Here is a 21,886-nt window from a genome sequence, read left to right as displayed (position 1 = left end):
ATGCCCGCTTGGCCTCTCCTCCTGCGAGGCTAGAGCCCACTCAGACTCCATAGACCGAAGTTTGTGGAGGCACACAAAAAGGAGGAAATAACTTTTTTTTTACTTAAACCTTAACATTCACTCATACATTCACTCAGAGGTTAAACAATCCCACCCAAACCCCGCCTAGGCTTCTGAGATTAGATGAACAGCATCGGCTACAGGCAGCAGAACCCCAAAACCAAAAGAGCTCTATACAATCCAAATGAAGCTAGCCAAGCCGGCTTCAACAAATTCCCTGTTCGGGAATATGTACCTCTGCGTCCAGAGGACAAAAGAGACCAAGTCTCAGTGGCAGTGGCCCAAGTCCGCTGCCCAAATGGGTTGCCACTCACCTGTCGCCGAGGCTGTCCTCTGTCCTTTGCTTACTCTAGACTGGGCCGTCAGGGCTTCTAGCAGCTCCCGAGTGTCTCCTGAAGGTGCAGGGAATTGCTCCCAATCAGAGCTTGCGGCCGCTGTCCTGCCACACGTCAGCTAGACACACGGGACCGCACGAAGCCCCGGGGGCTCACCGAAGGCGGCACCGCTTTACAGAGGCATCTCGCTGGGGCCTCCAAAATGTTACGGCTACATAGGCGAGATTGAACACTCTCAAGCGGTGTATAAAGTTAAGCAAAGGATTTTTAATATTGGCCAGGAGTTGGGCAGACCCTGAGCAGGTCTCTAACATGCTCCAACCTACAATGGAGTCTAAACGCTGGGTTTTTATACTGGTGCAGTCTCTTTGTTTCTTCTTTGGCGGGAAACAGCCTTAGGAAGAGGGGGCTGCGCAGGACTGCAGGAATGTCTTGGCAGTAACAGGAACAGAAATTCGCAAGGCTAAAGGTTATCTTCGACGGCAGCATAGCTCTTCAGCCAGGGACGAACTCCCTGTGAGGCAATTTATTTTCAAAGGGCTAGACATTCTGCAAAGCACAACCTTCACAAATGTTATAAACCAGACACAAGCAAGCAAATGGGAGGTGATAGAGGCTGAAGTCCTTTTAGCTTGTAAATCACTAATTGCTATAACACTCCTTCTTACATTCCTTTTTCCAAGGCCTTTTAGCAAGTCCTTGCTACTTCTTACAAAGAACATTTAAAGCCCTTACATACTTACATATTGAAACTTTTTACAGGGAATATTTGGTGCCCCTACATCAGAAGAATGATTCTCATCTGTCTCTCCCACTTTTATTCTTCACTGATATATGTATATATTTGAACTAATATATTCAAGTCTTCTTTCTCCTTGTAGGTAAAACAAATTCATGGGTACATAAATGGACTTGAGAAGCCTGACTTTGAAAATTTGCAATGAGTACAAAGGGGTTGTATTAGTTAAGAGTTTGAACTAGATGACACCTTGATTCCTTCTAAATATAAGATTTAATGATTCTTTTCAATTGCCATGATTGGTGACATGATATACATTCCTAGAGCCACAAACTCTGTGATGATTTTCAATACTTGAGACAAAAACCCATCCCGGAGCCCACTTTCTGCTCTATCAACTCCAACTAACCAAACAAAATATTCTACTCTCTGTGTAGAAATCTATGAAATATTGACTAGCTGTTTTATGAATGAAGCAATTTTCCTTTTTAAGAATGTATTTTTAAAAACCTTTGATCACTCATCTAGCTCTTCATATATCCTCCAGAGCACTATGGTAGAGACTAGGCTATGTGCTTACTACATCATTTTTCCATCCATAGAATCCTGAAAAACTAGTTCCCAGTACTCCTGATAGTTAGATGTGACCCAGTGATTGGGTCCTGGACAGTATAAAAGTGAATCAAAGTGATCTGTTATTTACAACCTGAGACAGTTAAGAGCAGGTGGGGATTCTCCATTTTTTTCTCTTGCCTAGCCATGTATCTCTTGAAAAGATCTTGGTTTTCTGAGTTACCTAGGAGATAAAGGTTTTGAATATAGATAGCAGAGCACATACCTAACAATGCTGCTAATTGGAATTTTGGGTGAAGCCACTGAAATTTCCTAAATTCTGTGACTGCTGAAAAACTTAGCTTACTATGACTAATACCAACACCAAAATGTATATAACAAAAATTACTTTATCAAATAAACACAGAGATCTCTATGACCTTAAAATGTCTTTCACCAATTTCTTGAATATCAAATTACACAAATCCTAAATCTTTGCATCCACCAATGTAGTATTTTTAAATTTTTTTAAACAATTCTTTTACTTTCTACCCTCAAATCTCGTGATTGCTCTCGCCTATCTCAAGGTCACACTTATTTTTATCAATTTTTTGGTTATTTTTAAGTTCTTTGTCTTTTATATTTATCTTCCACATTAGCTTTTCAAAAAAAACTTGCCTTTTAGAATCTACTATCTTAATATGAGCACTTCCAAAGAGGCCGGGCACAGGTACCCTTGCCATGCTATTAGAAATTGTCCCCAAACAATCACAAAACCTGCTTAATAAAATATCCTCAAAAATAAGATAAATTACTTCACCTGAAGTATCTCTTAATTTGTGTATGTCTATACTCAAGACTTTCTTACTTATTTCAAAGAGCAAGGTAAATTGCCTGTATGTATGCTAATGAGTTAGCTATTTGTAATCATTACTTACTTATAGTCAGTGCTGCTGGGTCCCTCAGGATTTGAAATTTTCTAATTGGCTAAGTGCGGCTTTATCCTACTCTCAATGAAGAATTTGAGAATTACTGACTAGCTGCTGCATGGATAAAGTAATTTTTCTTCTCAAGTATATTTTATTTTTGAAAATATATTGTCAGGCTTTTATAACCATTCAATTTCAATCTTTTTTAATAGAGAAGAGTACAAATACATCACAAAATTTGAAAAACCCATCCAAACATTAATGTGACTTCTTCATGGTGTGACCAAGCAAATAATGAAATAAAATTCTGTGTTAAGTTATATCTGTCAGCTGCTTACATCATCTTTAATTTAATTGTATGTTGTAACCATTTACAAACTAGAATTATGGATGGTTTGTAATTTGTGGTATTTGTTGAGACAGATACATTTGTGTATTGAAAATCTGGGAAGACTTTTTAAATAAATGACGTATAATTTTTTAGTTTGAATCACACCTCAGTGATAGTCTTTCTGTTCATCAAGTTTATACTGTATATAAATTGAGATTCAGAGTTCTTAACTATATTTGCATTAAATATATTTTTCCTCTAAACTCCTGTTATTTGTTTGTACTCTTGGTACTTAATCAGATAACATTTATATACTTGTTTTATTATTGTCTTTTATTTTTTATTAACCTTATATTGCTATTTAGCATTATTTATTTGTAGCTCTTGATTTCCTAAAGTTTAAACTCTTAAAGAACAAGGTATCTATACCACAGGAATACTATTGCATAGCAAAATGTCCCTAAAAATTATCTCATAAAATAGTCAGTACACCCCTATTTTGTATAGTTCAATACACCTATATAGATGCTTGCACCAGAATGGATTGAGCCCAGAACGTACATATCCACATGCTTATGTACATATTGATCATAATTAAGCTGGGCTATCAAGGATATTATCTAAAATATTAGAGTTTGCTGGACAAAGGCAGGCAATGATTGCAGCATTTAAAACCACCTCTTGTTTCAAGATCCAAAGACTATCTATTTAAACATCTATTCATTTCATGGGTTTTTTAGAATTTTTGTAAATGAAGAAGCAGGCCAAAATGGCTAAGAGATATAAATTATTTCAGAAGGACCTGGCCTCAGTAGGCAGCAAGCTATATCATCCTATATTGTTTGGTTCAGAGTATAAAAAGAGGGAATTCAGTAACCTGTGATGGTTTATCATCTAAATGGTCCACTTACCTGTAATAATGTATGTCTTAATGAGAGAAAGACAGTTTTCCATGGTACCAAGAAAAAACTACTCTTTCTCTGATAGGAAGCTCATGGTGACTGACTGCCTAATTAGCCTTTAGGATAGACAACTACAATTTTTTTACATTTGAGATTGAAATAAATTTTATTGACTGCACAGGGGAACAATTTTTTACATAATTCCCCTTGAGTTCAATTTTTCAGCTGTTTTAGACATAAATAGGCATGCTGATTTCAAAACTGCAGTTAGTTTTCTTCTATCATGGCAAGTTTTTCTCTACAGCTTATTTTAATACAACCACTCTAGGCTGGATCAAGCCTGGATTGAGGGAAGCACCTTTGGTCTCTTATTGGCTGAGAGAAAACCTTCCTTGAGTGGGGAGGGGTGAGGGGCGACCTTGGAGACCAGCGACAGGTTCATACTTGTCTAGGCTATTCAGTTACACATGAGACAGTGTGGCGAGAGGTTGTATGCCGCTCTATATAGTGAATTATATTCCAAAGTGTAGTCCGAGTTCTTGTCTGTATACAAGGAGTTAGCAGAATTTATTTTTTTATTTACATACATACTTATTTCTTTTCTTCAGATCATGTCTGCTTCTGCTATTTCTCGTCATAAGTGCCTAAATAACCCTGATTTGTTTTGTTACACCTGTGGCAGTTTCACCATTCCCAAAGGACAAACATCAGTGCATTTGTCAGGCAAGCCTATTTTGCATATTTTAAAGTAAAACTTGGTGATCAAAATAAGTCTTGGGCCCCTCACAAGGTGTGCAAGCAGTGTGTGGAGAATTTATGGATGTGGATGAAGGGAACACCTGATCAATTGCCATTTGGTATACCTCTGGGCGAGAGCCCAGAGATCATTCAAGTGACTGTTACGTTTGCATAGTGAAAACATCAAGATATAACAAGAAAAATAAATGTAAAATAGAGTATCCTAGTTTACCATCAGCTATACGCCCAGTGCCTCATTCAGCTGAAATCCCAGTGCCAGTTTTCATTGAATTGCCCTCTTTCGAAAAACGGGAGTAAGGTGAAGAACTAAGTGACAGCATTGATGAAGATTTTGAAATTGAAGATGACTCAGCTTATAAGGTACTTGATCAGCATGAGTTGAATGACTTGGCATGAGATTTGGGACTATCCAAAAAGGCTTCAAAAGTCCTAGCATCAAGACTGCACAAGAAAAACTTGCTTGAAAAAGGAGCGAAGGTTTCCTACTTTCGATCAAGAGAAAGTGCATTTCTGCCGTGCTTTTGAAGTGACGGTGGCTTTGCGTATTGCCATAACATACATGGTTTAATGGAGGAATTGGGAATTCCAATCTATAAAGCAACTGAATGGCGACTGTTCATCGATAGCTCAAACCAGAGCTTGAAATGTGTCCTCTTCCACAATGGCAATTTATTTGGTACAGTCCCAATAGGCCATTCAGTTTATTTTTGTGAAGAATATGAAGACATAGAGTCATTGACCTGTTGCAATTTCACAAGCACAATTGGATCAACTGTGTTGACCTTAAAATAGTCTACTTCCTTCTTGGTCAGCAATATGGTTACACTAAGTATCCCTGTTTTCTGTATATGTGGGACAGCAGAGCTTGTGAGAAGCATTGGGTGGAGTTGAATTGGCCTCCAAGATCTGACCTCAAACCTGCTGATCCAAATATTCTACATGAGCCACTTGTTGACAGAAAGAACATTATATTCCCACCTCTGCACATAAAACTGGGTCTCATGAAGCAATTTGTTAAAGATTTGCCAACTGAAAGGGATTGTCTCAAGTATCTCGTTTTGGCATTTCGTAGCTTGTCATTTGAAAAGACAAAATACCTTAATATGTATGTTTGGTAGCAGAACATTACTACTTGTACACAATTTGACTTACAGTAACAATATATAGGCTTTATATGAATAGAATCACTCTAAATAAATGGTATATCCAGGTAATTTTTTTCTTTATTTTCTTTTGTATTTACAAGTTGTATGACTGTTGGGACAAAGGGAGGGTATCCTGTACCTTAAAAAGTTGACATGATAGATAAAAAACTGGAGTCATTTTTTGATTAAGATGTCAAAAGTTAGTCAAAAACAAAATTCAGATCTAACTCAACAAAAATTGTGTCCCCCAGTTTTGTCTTTCAAGTAACAGAGAGAAGACTTGTGTAATTTTGTTTTCTGCTTACTAAAATCTTTGTGTTTTTATCTCTACAAATGACTAGAATTTTTTCACCAAATATTTAACAGGTTTAACTGTGGCTATGGAAAAATAATAATAACAATAATATTAATAATAATAAAAGAAGAAGAAAGAAGTGCTGGAAATTAAGTTCAACCAATAATGGCCTATCATCTGTCAACCATGACCATGTAAAACAAAATAAAACAAAACACTTGAATGTTGTGGTCCAGGGAGTCAGGAAGCTTCTCAGTTGGAGACCACATCAATATTTGGGGGGGAAGGAGCACCTGGAAGGGGCATGGAAGCATGGAGGCTCTTTCCTTTGCCTTGTGCACCTCTTCCACTTGACTGTTCCTTAGTTGTCCTTTATAATAAAGCTATAGTGACAATTATAGCATTTTTCCTGAATTTTCCGAGTCTTTCTAATAAATCATTGAACCTGCAGGGGAATTGTGGGAATTCCCAAAGTTATAGCTGAGTCAGACAGAACTGTAAGTAACCTGGGCACTCTCACTTGCAGCTAGCATCTGAAGTGAAAGTGGGTCCTTAACCTGTGGGGTTCATATTAACTAAGGGTAGTTAGTTTCGGAATTACATTGATTTCAATGATAGGATACCCAGCGGGGGTCCAATAATTAGTTTGGGAAAAACAGAGGCATAGTAAGTATGCAGTACGTAACAGCTTCCTCACATTTTCTCCCTTACATATCATAATTGCCATTTTCATTCACATTGTTATTTAGGATCCCCTGACGGTTAAATAACACACTGTGCAGTACCTATAGTATAATTTTAATTTTTTCTAATTATTGAAATATTATTATTAAAATGTAGAATATGTGTATAAGGAAGAAAAAATATATTTAAAAAAGTATTCTTTATGATCTCCATAGTCCAGAAAACAACTAGTAAATACTTCCAAGAGTTTTATAAACTGTATATATAAAATTTACAAATAGTTTTTTTTTAATTTCAGTATTGTTCACACACTGACTTTGGATTGCTTTTAATATATTATCAATATTTTGTCATGTCAAAAATGATCATCCATAATGTTCTTTTAGATTGACAGGTCATCAGAGGAAGGTTTCATAACTCACCATTTTCATGACTATTTCAAAGACCACATGTAGAGAATGACCATTTCATTAGCTCCACAGACACTGATGACAGAACCTAGACTGAAAAAATCTTTGTTTGTTTGTTTATTTTGGGGGGGTGATTTGCAATCCATTTTATATTTAGCCAGACCTAGACTAAAACAGGAATGCAGAGTTAGTTTTGTATTTGTTAATATTTAATTTCTATGCAGTTAATTTGATCTGGTTTATCGTCTGCCTAAACAATATTATCATCTTCACATATAATTAAATGTTTATTAAATGTCTAAAATTCATCTAGAACTTTCTTTGGCTCATAACCATCTTTGGCTCATAACCACCTGTAAGTCTGGCTCTGCAATCAGAACCAGATATTTTATGGTTTTTTTTTTTTTTTTTTTTTTTGGCTTCCACAAACCTCAGTTTCCCATTTGCAAAGCAGGAATGATTATCACTCACCTCTTGGGATTACTGTGTGGAATGAAAGGGGTATTGAATGTATAGATTTAGCTTAGAGCCTAATAAATATTCAATAAATGTTAGCTATTCATAACACATATTTTCTTATTGAAGTGTTAATCATCCTAGGACACAATATGAAATAACTGATTGTTTCTTCATTGATTAAAAACACCATGTTTACCATGTAAGGCACACTTATGTAACATGAAGGTATGAAGTACTTACTAAAATTATTTCTTGCCCTGGGAATTTACAAAATGCTATAGGAATTAACCTGCAGGAAATCAGCCCATTGGAAATAAAATTATCAAATTCTCTAAGGCTGAGGTCAAAGTATGTCTGGTTCTTGGCAAATGACTCCCAATGCACCTCAGGCACAGTACAAGGGACCTTAGGAAAAGTCAAAGGGAGGCATTGTAAGAGAAGGGCAGAAACAGGAAGGACATTGCAAGCCTAGAAGTTTCTTATTGTGTTGCACCCCCACTTCTCCAGGTCAGTGATGAACATCTGTGCTGAATGTATATCCACTGAATGCTGGCTCTTCTTAAACATAGAAGTTAGTGCTCTTTTCTGCCCTGAATATTTCTTTTTTAAAAATATTTTATTCATTTATTTTTAGAGAGAGGGGAACGGAGCAAGAAGGAGAGGGAGAGAAAATCAATGTGTGGTTGCTTCTAGCGCGTCTCCAACAGAGGGCCTGGCCTGCAACTCAGGCATGTGCCTTGACTGGGAATTGAACCAACGACCCTTTGGTTCACAGGCCAGTGCTCAGTCCACTGAGCCACACTAGCCAGGGCTCTGCTCTAAATATTTCTGAAGGCATGAAGCTCCATGGAGTGTCTCCGTGGAGTGGCAGGCCCCACCAGGAAGCTTTTTTTCCTACCCCATTGTATAAGATTTCCAAAAAAGTTTAAGAAATTTAATTAAGGGGAAAAAGCATCATCTCTTCACCTGGACCCTAAGATAACATCAAAGTGAACCCTAAAGTTTAACCTAGTATCAGCTGAGAAAAGCACTGAGCAGTGGAAACTGGCCTTGCAGGTGGCAGGCAACGAGAGGAGATTCAGAGGAATTGAGTGGGGGAGTCGGAAGATGGCTGAGTTCTGCAAAGGGTCACACACTGCAGCTGAACAGTTTGGAATTAAATTTCCCATCAATAATCAGCTCTCATGGGGCCTCCACCAATACTCCAAACTAACACCTTACAGATAAACCTCTTGATCAGGTCACTGCCACTATGGATGTGAAATTCCTCATATCATAACCATTACAAGCAAACAAGAAGTCAGCTGACACTCTCGATACCCACAAAAGACATATCCCATTTCCCACTGCAGCTAACTCTTGAGAAGTAGACACCAGGAAGCAGGTTAGTGATTGCTCTTGGGGAGAAGACACATTACTCTCCTGACCTCCCTTCCCCAAGTTCAGCCTGAGGTTGAGGACAAGAATGTTGTAGGGGTGGGGGGGAAACTTTGAATTATATGTGCAATTGAAATTTTTAGTGTACTGGACTTTCTTTAAATAACCATGGAATTGTTATGCAGTTGGACCAAAATGTCATTAAAAAGAGTCAATTGCTCAAGCAGAAACGTGCTTATGATTGTTAGCAATTTGGGAAAATTTAAATAATTTCATGTTTAGGGCTTTACTATGGCTGTTGGAGGGACAGCAGTGATCACACGTCGGCTGCTGGAAAGAGCTGGATTCTCGTTTCAGGCCACTATCAGAAAAGCTAAGTTGGCAGTATAATAAGGATCAGAAGATCTGATCCTGATTACAGAATATTGGGTTGTGTATCCCATCTCATCCTTCCAGACCATCCTGAAAGATCAATAAGATTCCATCTGGGAAAACACTAGGAGTTCTTGGAAGAGCAAGAAGGAAGAGGATTGTTGGTTGAAATAAAAACAGGGTTGAATGAGTTCCAGAAAGCAGGGTTCTCAAAATCATGGACAACAATCTACAGAAGAAGACAACTTCAAAAAACCAACTAGAAGCAATATGCAGAGAAGTAAGATGAGAGGGGCCTCATCAGGAAAGAAGACAGTTGGTCCACAGCCGAAAAATCAGGAACCAGCCCTCCCAGGCAGATGGGGGGGTCGCTCTGCAGAGAACCCCCCTTCAGGATCTGTGAGGAAGACCAGAAAGAATAAACAGAAGACTCCTGGAAATGGAGATGGTGGCAGTACCAGCGAAGCCCTTCAGCCACCTAGGAAGAAAAGGGCCTGGGCTGACCCCACTGTTGAAAGTGAGGAGGTGTTTGAGAACAGAATGGAAGTTAAAGTGAAGATTCCTGAAGAATTAAAACCGTGGCTTGTTGAGGACTGAGAGTTAGTTACTAGGCAGAAGCAGCTGTTTCAACTCCCTGCTAAGAAAAACGTAGATGCAATTCTAGAAGAGTATGCGAGCTGCAAGAAATCTCAAGGAAATGTTGACAACAAGGAATATGCAGTGAATGAAGTTGTTGCAGGCATAAAAGAATATTTCAACGTGATGTTGGGCACTCAGCTGCTCTACAAATTTGAGAGGCCCCAGTATGCTGAAATCCTCTTGGCTCACCCTGATGCGCCAATGTCCCAGGTTTATGGTGCACCACACCTACTGAGATTATTTGTAAGAATCGGAGCAATATTGGCATATACACCCCTCGATGAGAAGAGCCTTGCATTATTGTTGGGCTATTTGCATGATTTCCTAAAGTATCTGGCAAAGAATGCTGCATCTTTGTTTAGTGCCAGTGATTACAAAGTGGCTTCTGCTGAGTACCATCGTAAATCCCTGTGAGGGTCTACTGACCACTCAACTATTATGTCTGGTATCTGTAAACACTTTTTGTTCTTAGTCTTTTTCTTGTATAATTGATGTTCCTTAAAATTATTAATGTTTAACAGGGCTCATATTTCAGTTTTTCTGTTTCATTTGAAACAGAAAATAAAAGGAGTACAAACTCCTTTTCTCATTTCAAAGTTGCTACCAGTGTATACAGTAATTAGGTAAACAAGAAACATTCAGTAGAACATTTTCTTGCATAGTTGACAACATTGCTTGAATGCTGGTGGTTCTATCCCTTTGACACTACACTGTTTTCTAATTGTGTTAATGCTATGTGGTAAAATGCCCTGATTCCTAGTGCCAAAGGTTCAACTTAATGTATATACCCCAAAACCCATGCATTTTTGCTCTTTTTTTAATGGTGCTTGAAGTAAAACAGCCCATCCTCTGCGAGTCCATCTATGTTGTTCCTTAGGCATTCTATCTTTGCTCCAATTGTTGAAGGATGGTGGTTTGTCCCATGGTTTTTGTATTTGAATCTAATGCACATTCTAACATGATAGAGGCAATGCATTATTGTGTAGCCACGGTTTTCTGGAGAAGTCAATATTTTAGGAACTGTATTTCAGATCTTAATAAAAATCTGTTTCTAAATTTCAATAAAAAAATAATTTCATGTTTAGACCACAAGAGTAAAACATGTACAGAGGGTGTCTTCATTCACACCAGATCCGATGGCAAGCTCTACAACCTGGCCCGTCTACGAGCCAAGAACAAAGTCAAAGAGGTGCTCATCCGTGAGATGCTCTTCGCCGACGACGCAGCCTTGACATCACACTCCGAAGAGGGACTCCAGCAGCTAGTCACTTGCCTTTCCCACGCATGCAAGGAGTTCGGACTAGCCATCAGCCTGACGAAGACGAATGTTATGGCTCAAGGCACGGGAACTCCCCCATGCATCACCATCGACGGGTACACCCTGGAGGTTGTCAACGACTTCACTTACCTCGGGTCCACCATCTCGAGCTCTCTGTCAGTCGACTTGGAGGTCAACCGGAGAATCGCCAGGGCAGCCACAGTTATGGCCAGACTGAACCGGCGAGCGTGGAACAATTCCAGCCTCACTGAGAAAACCAGACTGCGCATCTACCAAGCCTGCGTACTCAGCACTCTCCTCTATGGCAGCGAGACGTGGACCACCTACGCAAGGCACGAAAGGAAACTCAACAGCTTCCACATGAGGTGCCTGCGACGCGTCCTGCATGTCGCCTGGCAGGATAAGGTCCCCAACACCGAGGTGCTGAAGCGAGCCAATATGAGCAGTTTGCATGCAGTTCTCAGCGAGAGACGCCTCAGGTGGCTCGGCCATGTCAAAAGAATGGATGCAGGCCGTATCCCCAAAGACCTCCTCTACGGCGAGCTAGCAGAAGGCAAGAGGATGACAGGGCGCCCAAAACTGCGGTTCAAAGACATCTGCAAAAAGGACATGACACAATGTTCCATCAATCTCAACACATGGGAAGTTCAAGCAGACGACCGCCTAGCCTGGAGGCTCGCGGTCAGGCAAGGTACGTCACGCGCGGAGGCTGCGCGCAACGAGGAGGCGGTCCAGAAAAGATCGAGGCGGAAGCAGCATCAACAGCAGCAACAACGACCATCTGCCTTCACCTGTAACAAGTGTGGCAGGGATTGTCACTCCCGAGTCGGACTGCACAGCCATTCTCGGCGGTGCAGATAGACTCTCAAGAAGCTACGCCATCGTCTCTCGAGACGGACGGCTGCCGCCGCCGACGACGACGACGACTATTATGTCTGCTCCTGAACCTTCTGTCATTTTCATTGGTATCAGAGAACCAGCCTACTTGAATCATTGTAACTTTATTGTATGATAAATATGCACATTCTCATAATCATTAATATTCTTTTGAAATGTATTTCAGGCTGTAGGTCCTCAGAGTGTGTTTTCAATATCAGCAGCACATGGGAATGTGTTGGAAAGACAAATTCTTTACTCCTACCACCCAAACATGCTGAATCAGAAATTCCAGGAGTGGGACCTCGAAATCACCTCCAGGTGATTCTGCTCAGCATACTCTGGCACAAGAATCACTGTTCTAGGATTTCTTTTTCTTGTTTTGAGTGTTTTCTACTTGTTTATTTATTTACCTTAACATTAATGATAAAAGTGTTTTGTATTATCTTAGGAGAAGCAAAGTATGCTGCAATCACAAATAATCTTTAAATCTAAGCAGCATAAAATAGCACAGGTTTGTCTCTCATTCAAGCTACATAACTCATTGAGGGCTAGCATGAGGGATCTGCTAATCCTCAGGTACTAAGAGACCCAGTATGATGTAGCAGGCATTGTCTCTGGCATTATGGTTGTCCTGCCAGAGCTAAAATTCAAAAACTTCAGTTACTCCCTAGAATGAAAGGTGATCAAAAAGTCATAAATTATGAAGCAGCAGCTCTCCCTGTGAGCAGAGGTCTCAGAGCAAATAATGTGCCTGCCTTTCTGCTTGGAGTACAGCTCAAAGCAACCTTCTGTATGAAACATGTAAGTGTCCACAGAAACCCAATATAGTATGCTTCTGGGTCTTGTTTATCACACATTCATCAGCAGAGCATGATGACTCTGAGAGAAGTGTTACGGCAGATTTACTGCTTTTGGCCCTGAAATTCACATTTAACCATATTTCCCATTTGCAGCATGTGTATTTATAGACATGTTACTATAGGAGAATTAGTTACCAGTGTACTTTAGATGATCCATGCCAGTACAGATAAAATGGCCAAGACCTGACTATCCACTGAATCCTTAGCAGCCTCAGATACATTCGGCATCAGCTCTAATAGGAGGTAAAACTTGGTAACCCAGGATAAAAGAATGTAAATACTATTATATACAAATTGACTTTATCTGATAACTTTCTTCAGTGATTAAGTAACCCAGATATACACACCACACACAAACATTCACAAATACTTCAAATATTCCACTGTGATATTAGCTTCCAGCTCAATGATTTTCAAGTGCAATTACCTTTTGGGTCTTTTCTCTGGAAAAAATATTAAATAAGAATAGGATTTCAGAGACTGGATTGAGATAGGAAAATTAATGATGAGACCAATAACATAACTGAAGACAAGGCATATGCTTAAGGAAAAATATATACTTCATGAAAGAATACTTATAAGTGTCATGAAGGGTAAATTAAAAGAAAGAAATAAAAAAGTATTATAATCAGCTCTTTGATTTTATATCTGGAATTGAATTTTGAATTGTTTGTACTTAATTCTAAAAGTTTGAATTCAATAGAGAATTTCATAGCAGAAGACTAATTTTACCCCAAAAAAACCTATCCAAATATTGAAATAAGATGGAAAAGGTGAGTAACACGCTCTGTCAATGTTACACAGGAGAAAAGGCCACCAAGAATTAACTGGGGGATCGTACATAGCTCATCGCATTTGTTACTAGTGACTAAAGGTCTCACACTTAGTGGAATTACCTATTGAGTTGCAGGTAATTTGACACTTCCTTGCCAAATTCCTGTAGAATAGCCTGCTTCTTAAATGCTTTTTGAACCTGCTATCACATATTGCTGGACTGCCTCATTAATTAATACCTAACTAAAATATTTTCATGTATCCATTTGATATTTACCTTGGGGTCACAACTTATCTTTTTGAAAAATATACTATAACAATATGTTTGAATCTAAAACACATGGAATTGTCAATGATGAGAGTGGGTCTGTTTTAGGAAGATTCATAAATCAGAAGACCCCACAATATAGTTGTGTATGCATCACACTGAGAAAAGAAATCAATCCAGCAGGTGAGAGACATGCCTGTGAAGGTGAAAGCAGTTTGAGTATAGCCTAGGGTAAAAGAGAAAGGGATGATTGAAGCATAGATGCTCAACCATGTTTGCCTTCTAGCTAAACTATGACTATATTTTTCTCTAAGTATAGAAAAATTAACGTAGATTCAAGAGATTAGACTTCAATGTAATTTAGAAGGAAGCACGGAAAAGACACACACTAGGGGAAAAGAGACGAATGTGTAAATTGTACATGGCAATTTTCAAATCAACTCCGGTTCTTTCACTACAACTGTCTTGCTCGGACATGGGAAGGGATGTATCACAGTTCATTTGAACCTTTTTTTACACCAGCCCATGTCCGACCCTCACGCACTACTGATGAAACACGAAATGCCATCACTGTCGCCCAAGATCAGCAAGTTACTTACTCAGCCAGAAGCCACCTGACGTTTGTCTTGCGATAACAATCAGGGGTTTACACGTGAACTGTCAGATTGAACTTGCTGGGGCGAGGGGCGGGCTGAATGAAGCTGACGGGCCATGTGGACACCCCAGGAGTGAATTTAACGCTGCATTTATTCTTTAGAGAACCAGACACACTGAGTACAAAGTCTTAAGTAAGATATGGGCAGAGTGCCCTGAATTCCTTATTCCCTACATCCTTAGTTCAGAATTGTGCTGAAGGGGCGATCCAGTGTATAGTCAAGTGCTAGGGGAACAATTGCGTCTCCCTTTTGCACAAGTCCCCTTCAGCAGAGACTGATGCTTTGTGAGCATAGATGTGTGGAAACCAATCTGTTAAAAATAAAATATAGATGCTGAAATTTTGAGAACTATTAAGAAAAGGTGTCAAAATGTGTTAATTCTGCAGCCATACTGCCTGGGTACAGATCTTGGTTTCATTACTTAATAGAATTCTTCAGCCTTACCAGGCAAGACATTTAAGTGTCCACCTCCCACTGCAAGCCATGGGCCAAGTTGTTATAGCACTTAGAGTAGTACTTGGGACAGAGCAACTGCAAATTATCATTATTATTATCTCCCATACCAGAGTGCGTGGTCCGTAACCCTACTGACCGCATTGTTTCCTGGCACTGGAGGCCTGAGGTAAAAGTGGTTGGGAGATGGGGTTACAGTGGGTGGGATGACAGAACGGCCTACTGTGGGTCACTTTGAATTTCATTTTTTGTCTTTCTATAAGATTTTTCCTGATTAAATGCCTGATCATATAGACCTGTGATTCTCCGTGTGGAATGATTTCACCCCTCACTCAACCAAGAAACATTTTTGACTGCCATTCATGGTGTATGTGGAGGGTTATTACTAGCATCTAGTAGCTAGAGGTCAAGAGTGCTGCTAAACATTCTACACTGTCCAGGACAAACCCCCATAACAAAAAATTATCCAGCACAAAATGTCAGAAGTGCCACTGCTGAGAAGTTTTGATGTATAGTGTTTTGATTTGATCAAACACCTATAGATTAGTGAGATCAGTACATCAACTGATTAAAACTGAAACAAACATGGGAAGCTCTGCTCCGGCACAGAGATTGAATCAGTAGTAATTCACTCCAGGTGGCCACAGAGTTCTGGCATCTCTTACAACAAATAAACTGAAGGAAGTCAGAAGCTCTCAGAGATAACTGAATTAGTTCTTAAGGGTCTGTTATCAGATCTGGCAAAAAGAGGCACTTTAGAGATCATTAATTTTGAAACTCTAGATAGTGACTCATTGTCTATGATCCACTAAGAAAACCACTTGTCACACTAAAAGTTAATTAATTAATTAATTACTAACATTAAACTTGATGTCATTCCTATGGGAATTGTTTTATAAGGCTTTTAAAATCTATTTGTATATTTTATCACAATGAAAAATATATTCCTTAATCTGGATCACAACTAAAAATGTTCAAAAAACACTGTTTAAGTTTTCTAGTTTCCTCCCAGTTTATAAATCAATATTTGTCCTCAAAAGCCTAGTCTAAATAGACTGCAAGTAAAAATAAAATTTGGTGACATCTGCAAATTTGTTTTTGAATACATATTTATACTTAAAAAAGCAGGAAGACTACAGAGATGTAGGATATTCATTCAGATAATAATGGTACATATTTCTGATGGCAAAATATGCTTGTTTTTATTTTTATGCACTGTTTAAAAGTTCTATAGTATTTTTGTATAACATTTTAAATAAGAACACATACATACATACACACAAGAAATCTTCCTATCACTTAAAAAGAACTATTTCTAATGGAAGGCTGATGGGAAACACAGATCTTAGAAGGTTCATGAATGAATGATGTAATAAAGAAGTTTTTTGGAAGTAAAGGAGTTAGGAAAAATTATGAAGGGAAAGCTAGAGAAATTTTTTCTTTTTGTTTTTAAATAAATTCTGTAGTTTATAGACTAAATATAGAAAAAGGTCAAGTTCATAAAGAAGAAAACTCCAAAAGCAGATTTCAGAAGTGATTTTTGGAACAGAAATATTTCTGTATGTAGGTTTCCAAAAACATTTGAAAACTGATATTCATTTATTTTGGTAAACTATTTATTACTGCTAATGATTAGCTATCTCACCATTAATAATCATATCATCTAAATACTTAGAGGCATAAATATATATGGGATTCCTGAAATGAAAACAAACAAACCAACAAAGCCCCACAAAGCATCAGCTATTCTTCCCAGTCATAGTAAACTATAATAGATCATTTTGGAGCTCAATAGCTTTAAGTGACTTTCCAGGGATTCAAATATTTATGGTAAACAGAAGATCAAAAATATGTGGTAGAGTATAAATTACAAATTATGTATGGGTCATTATATGAGATAAATTGCTTGCAAATATTTATAAACTATTCATAAAGCACACTAACCTATTGAAATTATTTATCATGTAACAGAATACATAAAATTATGGGTAATAAATAAATCCCTTATAAAATATTTACAATGTATAAGTTGCACCAATATTAATTACTCTACTCATTATTTCAAGTAATTGGTAAGTGATTTACAAGTTTCTTGTCATCCAGGCAGATGAGGCTTTATGGTTTGAGACAAATATATCTTAAGAATTTGTGGAGACCCTCTAAAAAATTTCCTTCACTTCCCCATTAAAGACTGCATGTAGCTGTTATAAATTTGGGCCGTGGAAGGATTTGTGGGGATTAGTTGGCTGGTGACAATTTGATAAATTGTTCAAGAGTAAGAAGTCATACAGTTTCATGTAAAGAGAGTGGGTGAGTGGCCCATATCACAGCGGTGTAGCTCATCCTATAGGTTCAGTGCAGCCTTTAAGGCAGAGTTCTTCTTTAACAAAATAATCTCCAAGATTCTTGCTCATTTACGAACATCTTGTGAGCAGAACTGCTAGACTTTGGACTAGCTTTTAGAGAAGTTTGTATAGTGAACAAACTTGGAATATAGAGATAATGTTCCCTTTGAAGCAAAGAGGAGGCTTGTTTAGTGTCCAGTAAAATAAAGGTAATTTCTCCCTCCAGGTCAAAGGCAGTGCAGGTTTGTCTTACTCCATTATAAAAGATTTGATTTCCCTAACTCAAGGTTCCACACATGTGCTCTGCACAGTGACCTCCTCTATATCACCTCCATGGGAACTGGGGCACAGGGAAGACTTACATGAAACGATGCTTACACTGCTTGCCTGGGCTAAGAGTAATATATATATTCTTTCTCTGACACAAGCCTCTAAAATGATGGGAGGCTAAAATTGTTAGTTTACCACTAGATAAGCAACTCAGACCCTCATAATTGCTGATGGTTGCATGTTGTTTTTACTCTAAGAACCACGTTGACGAAACATTACCCTTCCTCTCCTTCCGGTGGTGCTGAAGTGGCCGTGGGACATTCGGATCTGTAGTGGAATCTTAATGTGTGTGTGTGTGTGTGTGTGTGTGTGTAAATGGATTATATGCTTTTATTCACTTATTATTCTGAGAAGTCCACTGGTTTTAGATTGTCAAAGAGGTATGTGACACCAAAAAAGTTAAGAATTTTTAGGCAAAGAGGCAGTTTTGTAAGGAATAAAAAGAGGTTTGGGTTCAGTGGGATATATTTCTGTGTTTCACTGTCATTTCTGTGTATAATTAAGCTATAGCACCCTGACCAAGAGTAAGAACAGCTGCCAGTACTACACTGTCATCCACTCTGCTGACTCACAGATGAAGGTGTAGGGTCAGCGGTCAAGTCACAACGTGATGATGTCTTGGGTGTGAGTGGATAGTGGAGAAGCAATAAGTTTTGAAATATATAGAAACATATGCTAATCTGTGCAACATTCTTCTAATAATGAGGCTTCAGGTCTCCTGGAGCTTAATTAAAACAGATGTTTTCTTTTTTCAGAATGTACTTGAAAATGCAACATTTATAAATGTAGACACACTTTCACTTCTTTTTGTATAGGAATTAACCCAAATAAAATTGATCATAAGTTTTTATCTATAGAGCAGAATTATGTAGCAGAAGCACAAAGAGTGAGTGTCTGCGTGTGGAGAGGCATGTGTTTGTATGCAAATGGTGTTAGATTACATCTCTCATGCATCCTGACCTAATGAATGTTAGGGTTCCACTTGTGCAGCAGAAGAGCCAGAAGAAACAAGTGTTGCTGTGAGAAATCTCTATTCCCATTCACCTATAAGTCAATACAGTCAATGTGCATAATATAAGAGTAATTTGATTACACAATTATGTAGCTCAATACAACAGAGTGCCAATTTTAAAAGGCATTTAGATAATTGTTGTGCATCTGTTAGTTTTAGACTAATTTTAAATATCTTCAAATTTATTAATCACAGCAAAATTCATCTACAGTGAAAAAGAAAATTCTTAGCAGAAGCTAGATGTGTACATTAAAAAAAAAGAATACTGGCAGAAATTATTATACAGGAAACCAGTGCTATATTTTATAGTCACTGAAAAGAAGAGTGTAGTTGTATAGGAACAGAGATTATGTATAGTCATACAATTAGTAGAATTTATCAGGGGAAAAAACTATATGAAAATATACTACCATTTGTTTGACAAAACAATACATGAACAAATGTTTGTAAATGTGTGGGCCATCTCAGATATGGCAGTTATAAAGTAATAGTATCAGCTCTGAGAACACTAAATGGGTGTCTAGGATAGGGGAGAGAAACATTTATTTATTTTTTTAGCTAATTAATAATTACATGTGTAAAGAAATTTTTATTAAAATATAATTCTCAAAAAAAAGATTGGAACACAAAATTCATCTGCATGATAATTATGAGGCAATCATTAAAAAAAAACCCACAAAACGATTAGCAAAACTGCATCAGGCAAAGCATATTAGGAAATCAATATTAATGGGCAAGGCAGTAATCCAGGTGAAGAAATTAGATAAAGAGGCTTATATCATTTTTATTAAGATTTCACTCCACAGTAAAAATGTATTGCCATATGCATTTATACAGCTAGACACACAGCATCCAAACGTATAAAAATATTTCCCCAAATCAATTTTCATGGAAAATTTGACTTAGCTTTGTTAGACTTTAAAAATTCAAAAAGAGAAAAAGTAAAAATAAAACAGTGTAAAAATATTTTCTTTAGTAACAATGCTGTTTTAATAGTTCTGTTAGGTAGGATAGATAGTAAATCAAGGAAGTGAGTAAGAGGAAGAGATGCCCTGCCCAATAATTCAGCAGTCCTGAGCCTGGTCTAATATTGCCAGGTGTTCCAACATCACAAGAAACACCAAGCTAGCACTGGAGGAGGGAAGCCCTTGAAATTCTGTATGTATTGTTTCCACTACCTGGGGAAAAAAGCCTTTAAATCTGTGTATTCATCATAGGGTCTAGAAGGGGGAGAGGAAGGGGTCCACAGTGCACAAAGAAGAAGCCCACAAAACAACTTGGTTAACTGCCTACCTCCATGTTTTATGAGGGGGTCCCTAGTGCTTACAGAAAGAACCCATAAATAACTTGGGTTAACTGCCTCAACTTTAATTTACTGCCTCCTGTCACGTATCTGTTTCACCACAAGATGACCAAGAGAGGTCTGGAGCAAGATAAGGATTCAGGCTGAGACCCTCACATGTACCTGTGTTTGGGCAGTCATGTCCCCCCAGGGGAAGCTGGCACCACTCGTACCCACCATCCCACCAGCTATAGAAACCCTCAAGACAACGGACCTTGTGCTGTTGCCACCCTTGCTCTTGCTGTCCTTGCCTTCTGCCCCCCCAACCCCCCAAGCCTATGCCTTTCACCTCTGTCTTGGCAAGGCCCATTCTCTTTCATGGGAACCTACCACTAATAAACTGCTTGCACACTAATAGATTTGCTGATCTAATTCTTTACTGCACTGCCAAGAAGAACTGAGTTTCTCCTGTAACAGTTTCATATGAAATATTGTACTCTTCAGAAAATATGTACTATTTTTAAATGCCCATGGCTATTTTGTTTTTATAGTGAGGTAACAAAGAATAGCTTGTGGATATCACATCCTCTCACTTCCACTAGATGATTCCAAAAAGTAATAATTAAATAAACCAAAATAATCAAACTACTTGGAAACCAAAAGCACTATCCTTAATGACTTTTGGTTCAAAGAGAAATCAAAACTGCAATTACAAGCTTTAAAGAAAAAATAAAGATGACAAGACTATACATCAAAGCATATGAGATGCAACTAAAGGTAAAATCAGCAGAAAAATGGTAGCGACAAATACTTTCCTTTTGAAAAAAAACAATAACTAACAAATTCCACAATTAATCAAGTGTATGAGAAGAAAGAACAAGATCTATATTCCCAACGACTATAACTAAAAACACAGGAAAATAAACATTTTAAAAGTTGGAGATAGAATAAAAACAAAATCAATAAATTAGAAATTATAAAAACATGAGTTGAAGAAACTCTGTTACTGGTTATTTGAAAAGATCAATATAACGGACAGTCTTCTGATAAGGCTAGTCAGGAAATACTAATATATAGCATGAATAATTATAAATATATAATCAAAGAAAAATGCAATTTGAGATGACATAAATTTTGGATTTGTTTTTAAGATGTGCAAAACTTGAACCTTTCTAAATTGGAGAGAGGGAGGACAGTAGATGGAAATGTAATGAAAAAATGCAAGAAAAGAAATTAGTAAGGCAAGGTCTCCAAGAAGACAGAAGAGCAGATTGAAAATAAACTATTTATATTTTAAAAATAAAAGAAACACTCTTTTATTATAACAGAAAAAAAAAAGTCAGTGGGTGCAGATGCAGGTGCATTGGTAGGTGGTAGTAGATGGCAGGTGACCAGGTGGGACATGAAGGGAGTTACAGTATTAGAGTTCCTCTTTTCTTTGTGAAGCAAGTAGCAGCTCATTTGTAGAAAGAGGAGAAGTTGCAGGATCTGAGGTCTGGGCATAGAAGTGGAGGTAGGTTATAAACAGCTATTGTGAAGAGTTTGGGGCCAGGGCTCATTAGGGAAACACCACCTAATTGCTGGACAGTGACAGGAGAAGTAGGACACAGCATTCCTGAGGTATCTGAGAGCCAGACTCCCCACTGGGCCCTTGTCTTTACCAGCTTGCTCCTGGTAAATTCCCTTGAGATACAGGAGCTCTGGAGAAGCAGCAAGCATAGCTTGGAGTCAGATTTGATTTGATGCAAATGATGTAGGTA

The 21,886-nt window shown here is 38.1% G+C and overlaps 1 protein-coding gene and 1 long non-coding RNA gene across 2 annotated transcripts; one reads left to right on the top strand and one right to left on the bottom strand.

The window, feature by feature from the left end:
* Nucleotides 1-642: 642 nt before the first annotated feature.
* On the bottom strand, nucleotides 643-1,178 carry LOC150006283 (uncharacterized). Its single transcript, XR_016511738.1, has 2 exons — nucleotides 1,139-1,178; nucleotides 643-909 (listed from the first exon to the last, which is right to left on the bottom strand). It is a non-coding gene; the product is annotated as an uncharacterized LOC150006283 (long non-coding RNA).
* Nucleotides 1,179-9,603: 8,425 nt separating this feature from the next.
* On the top strand, nucleotides 9,604-10,402 carry LOC150006282 (mortality factor 4-like protein 2). Its single transcript, XM_090280305.1, is given in 1 exon segment — nucleotides 9,604-10,402. A coding segment is annotated over 1 exon segment (783 nt). The 5' UTR covers nucleotides 9,604-9,619.
* Nucleotides 10,403-21,886: the final 11,484 nt, after the last annotated feature.

This window comes from Furipterus horrens, unplaced genomic scaffold, assembly GCF_987537825.1.
Source record: "Furipterus horrens unplaced genomic scaffold, mFurHor1.1.pri manual_scaffold_6, whole genome shotgun sequence".
Taxonomy (NCBI): Eukaryota; Metazoa; Chordata; class Mammalia; order Chiroptera; family Furipteridae; genus Furipterus; species Furipterus horrens.
This window is presented reverse-complemented; position numbering and strand designations above follow the sequence as displayed.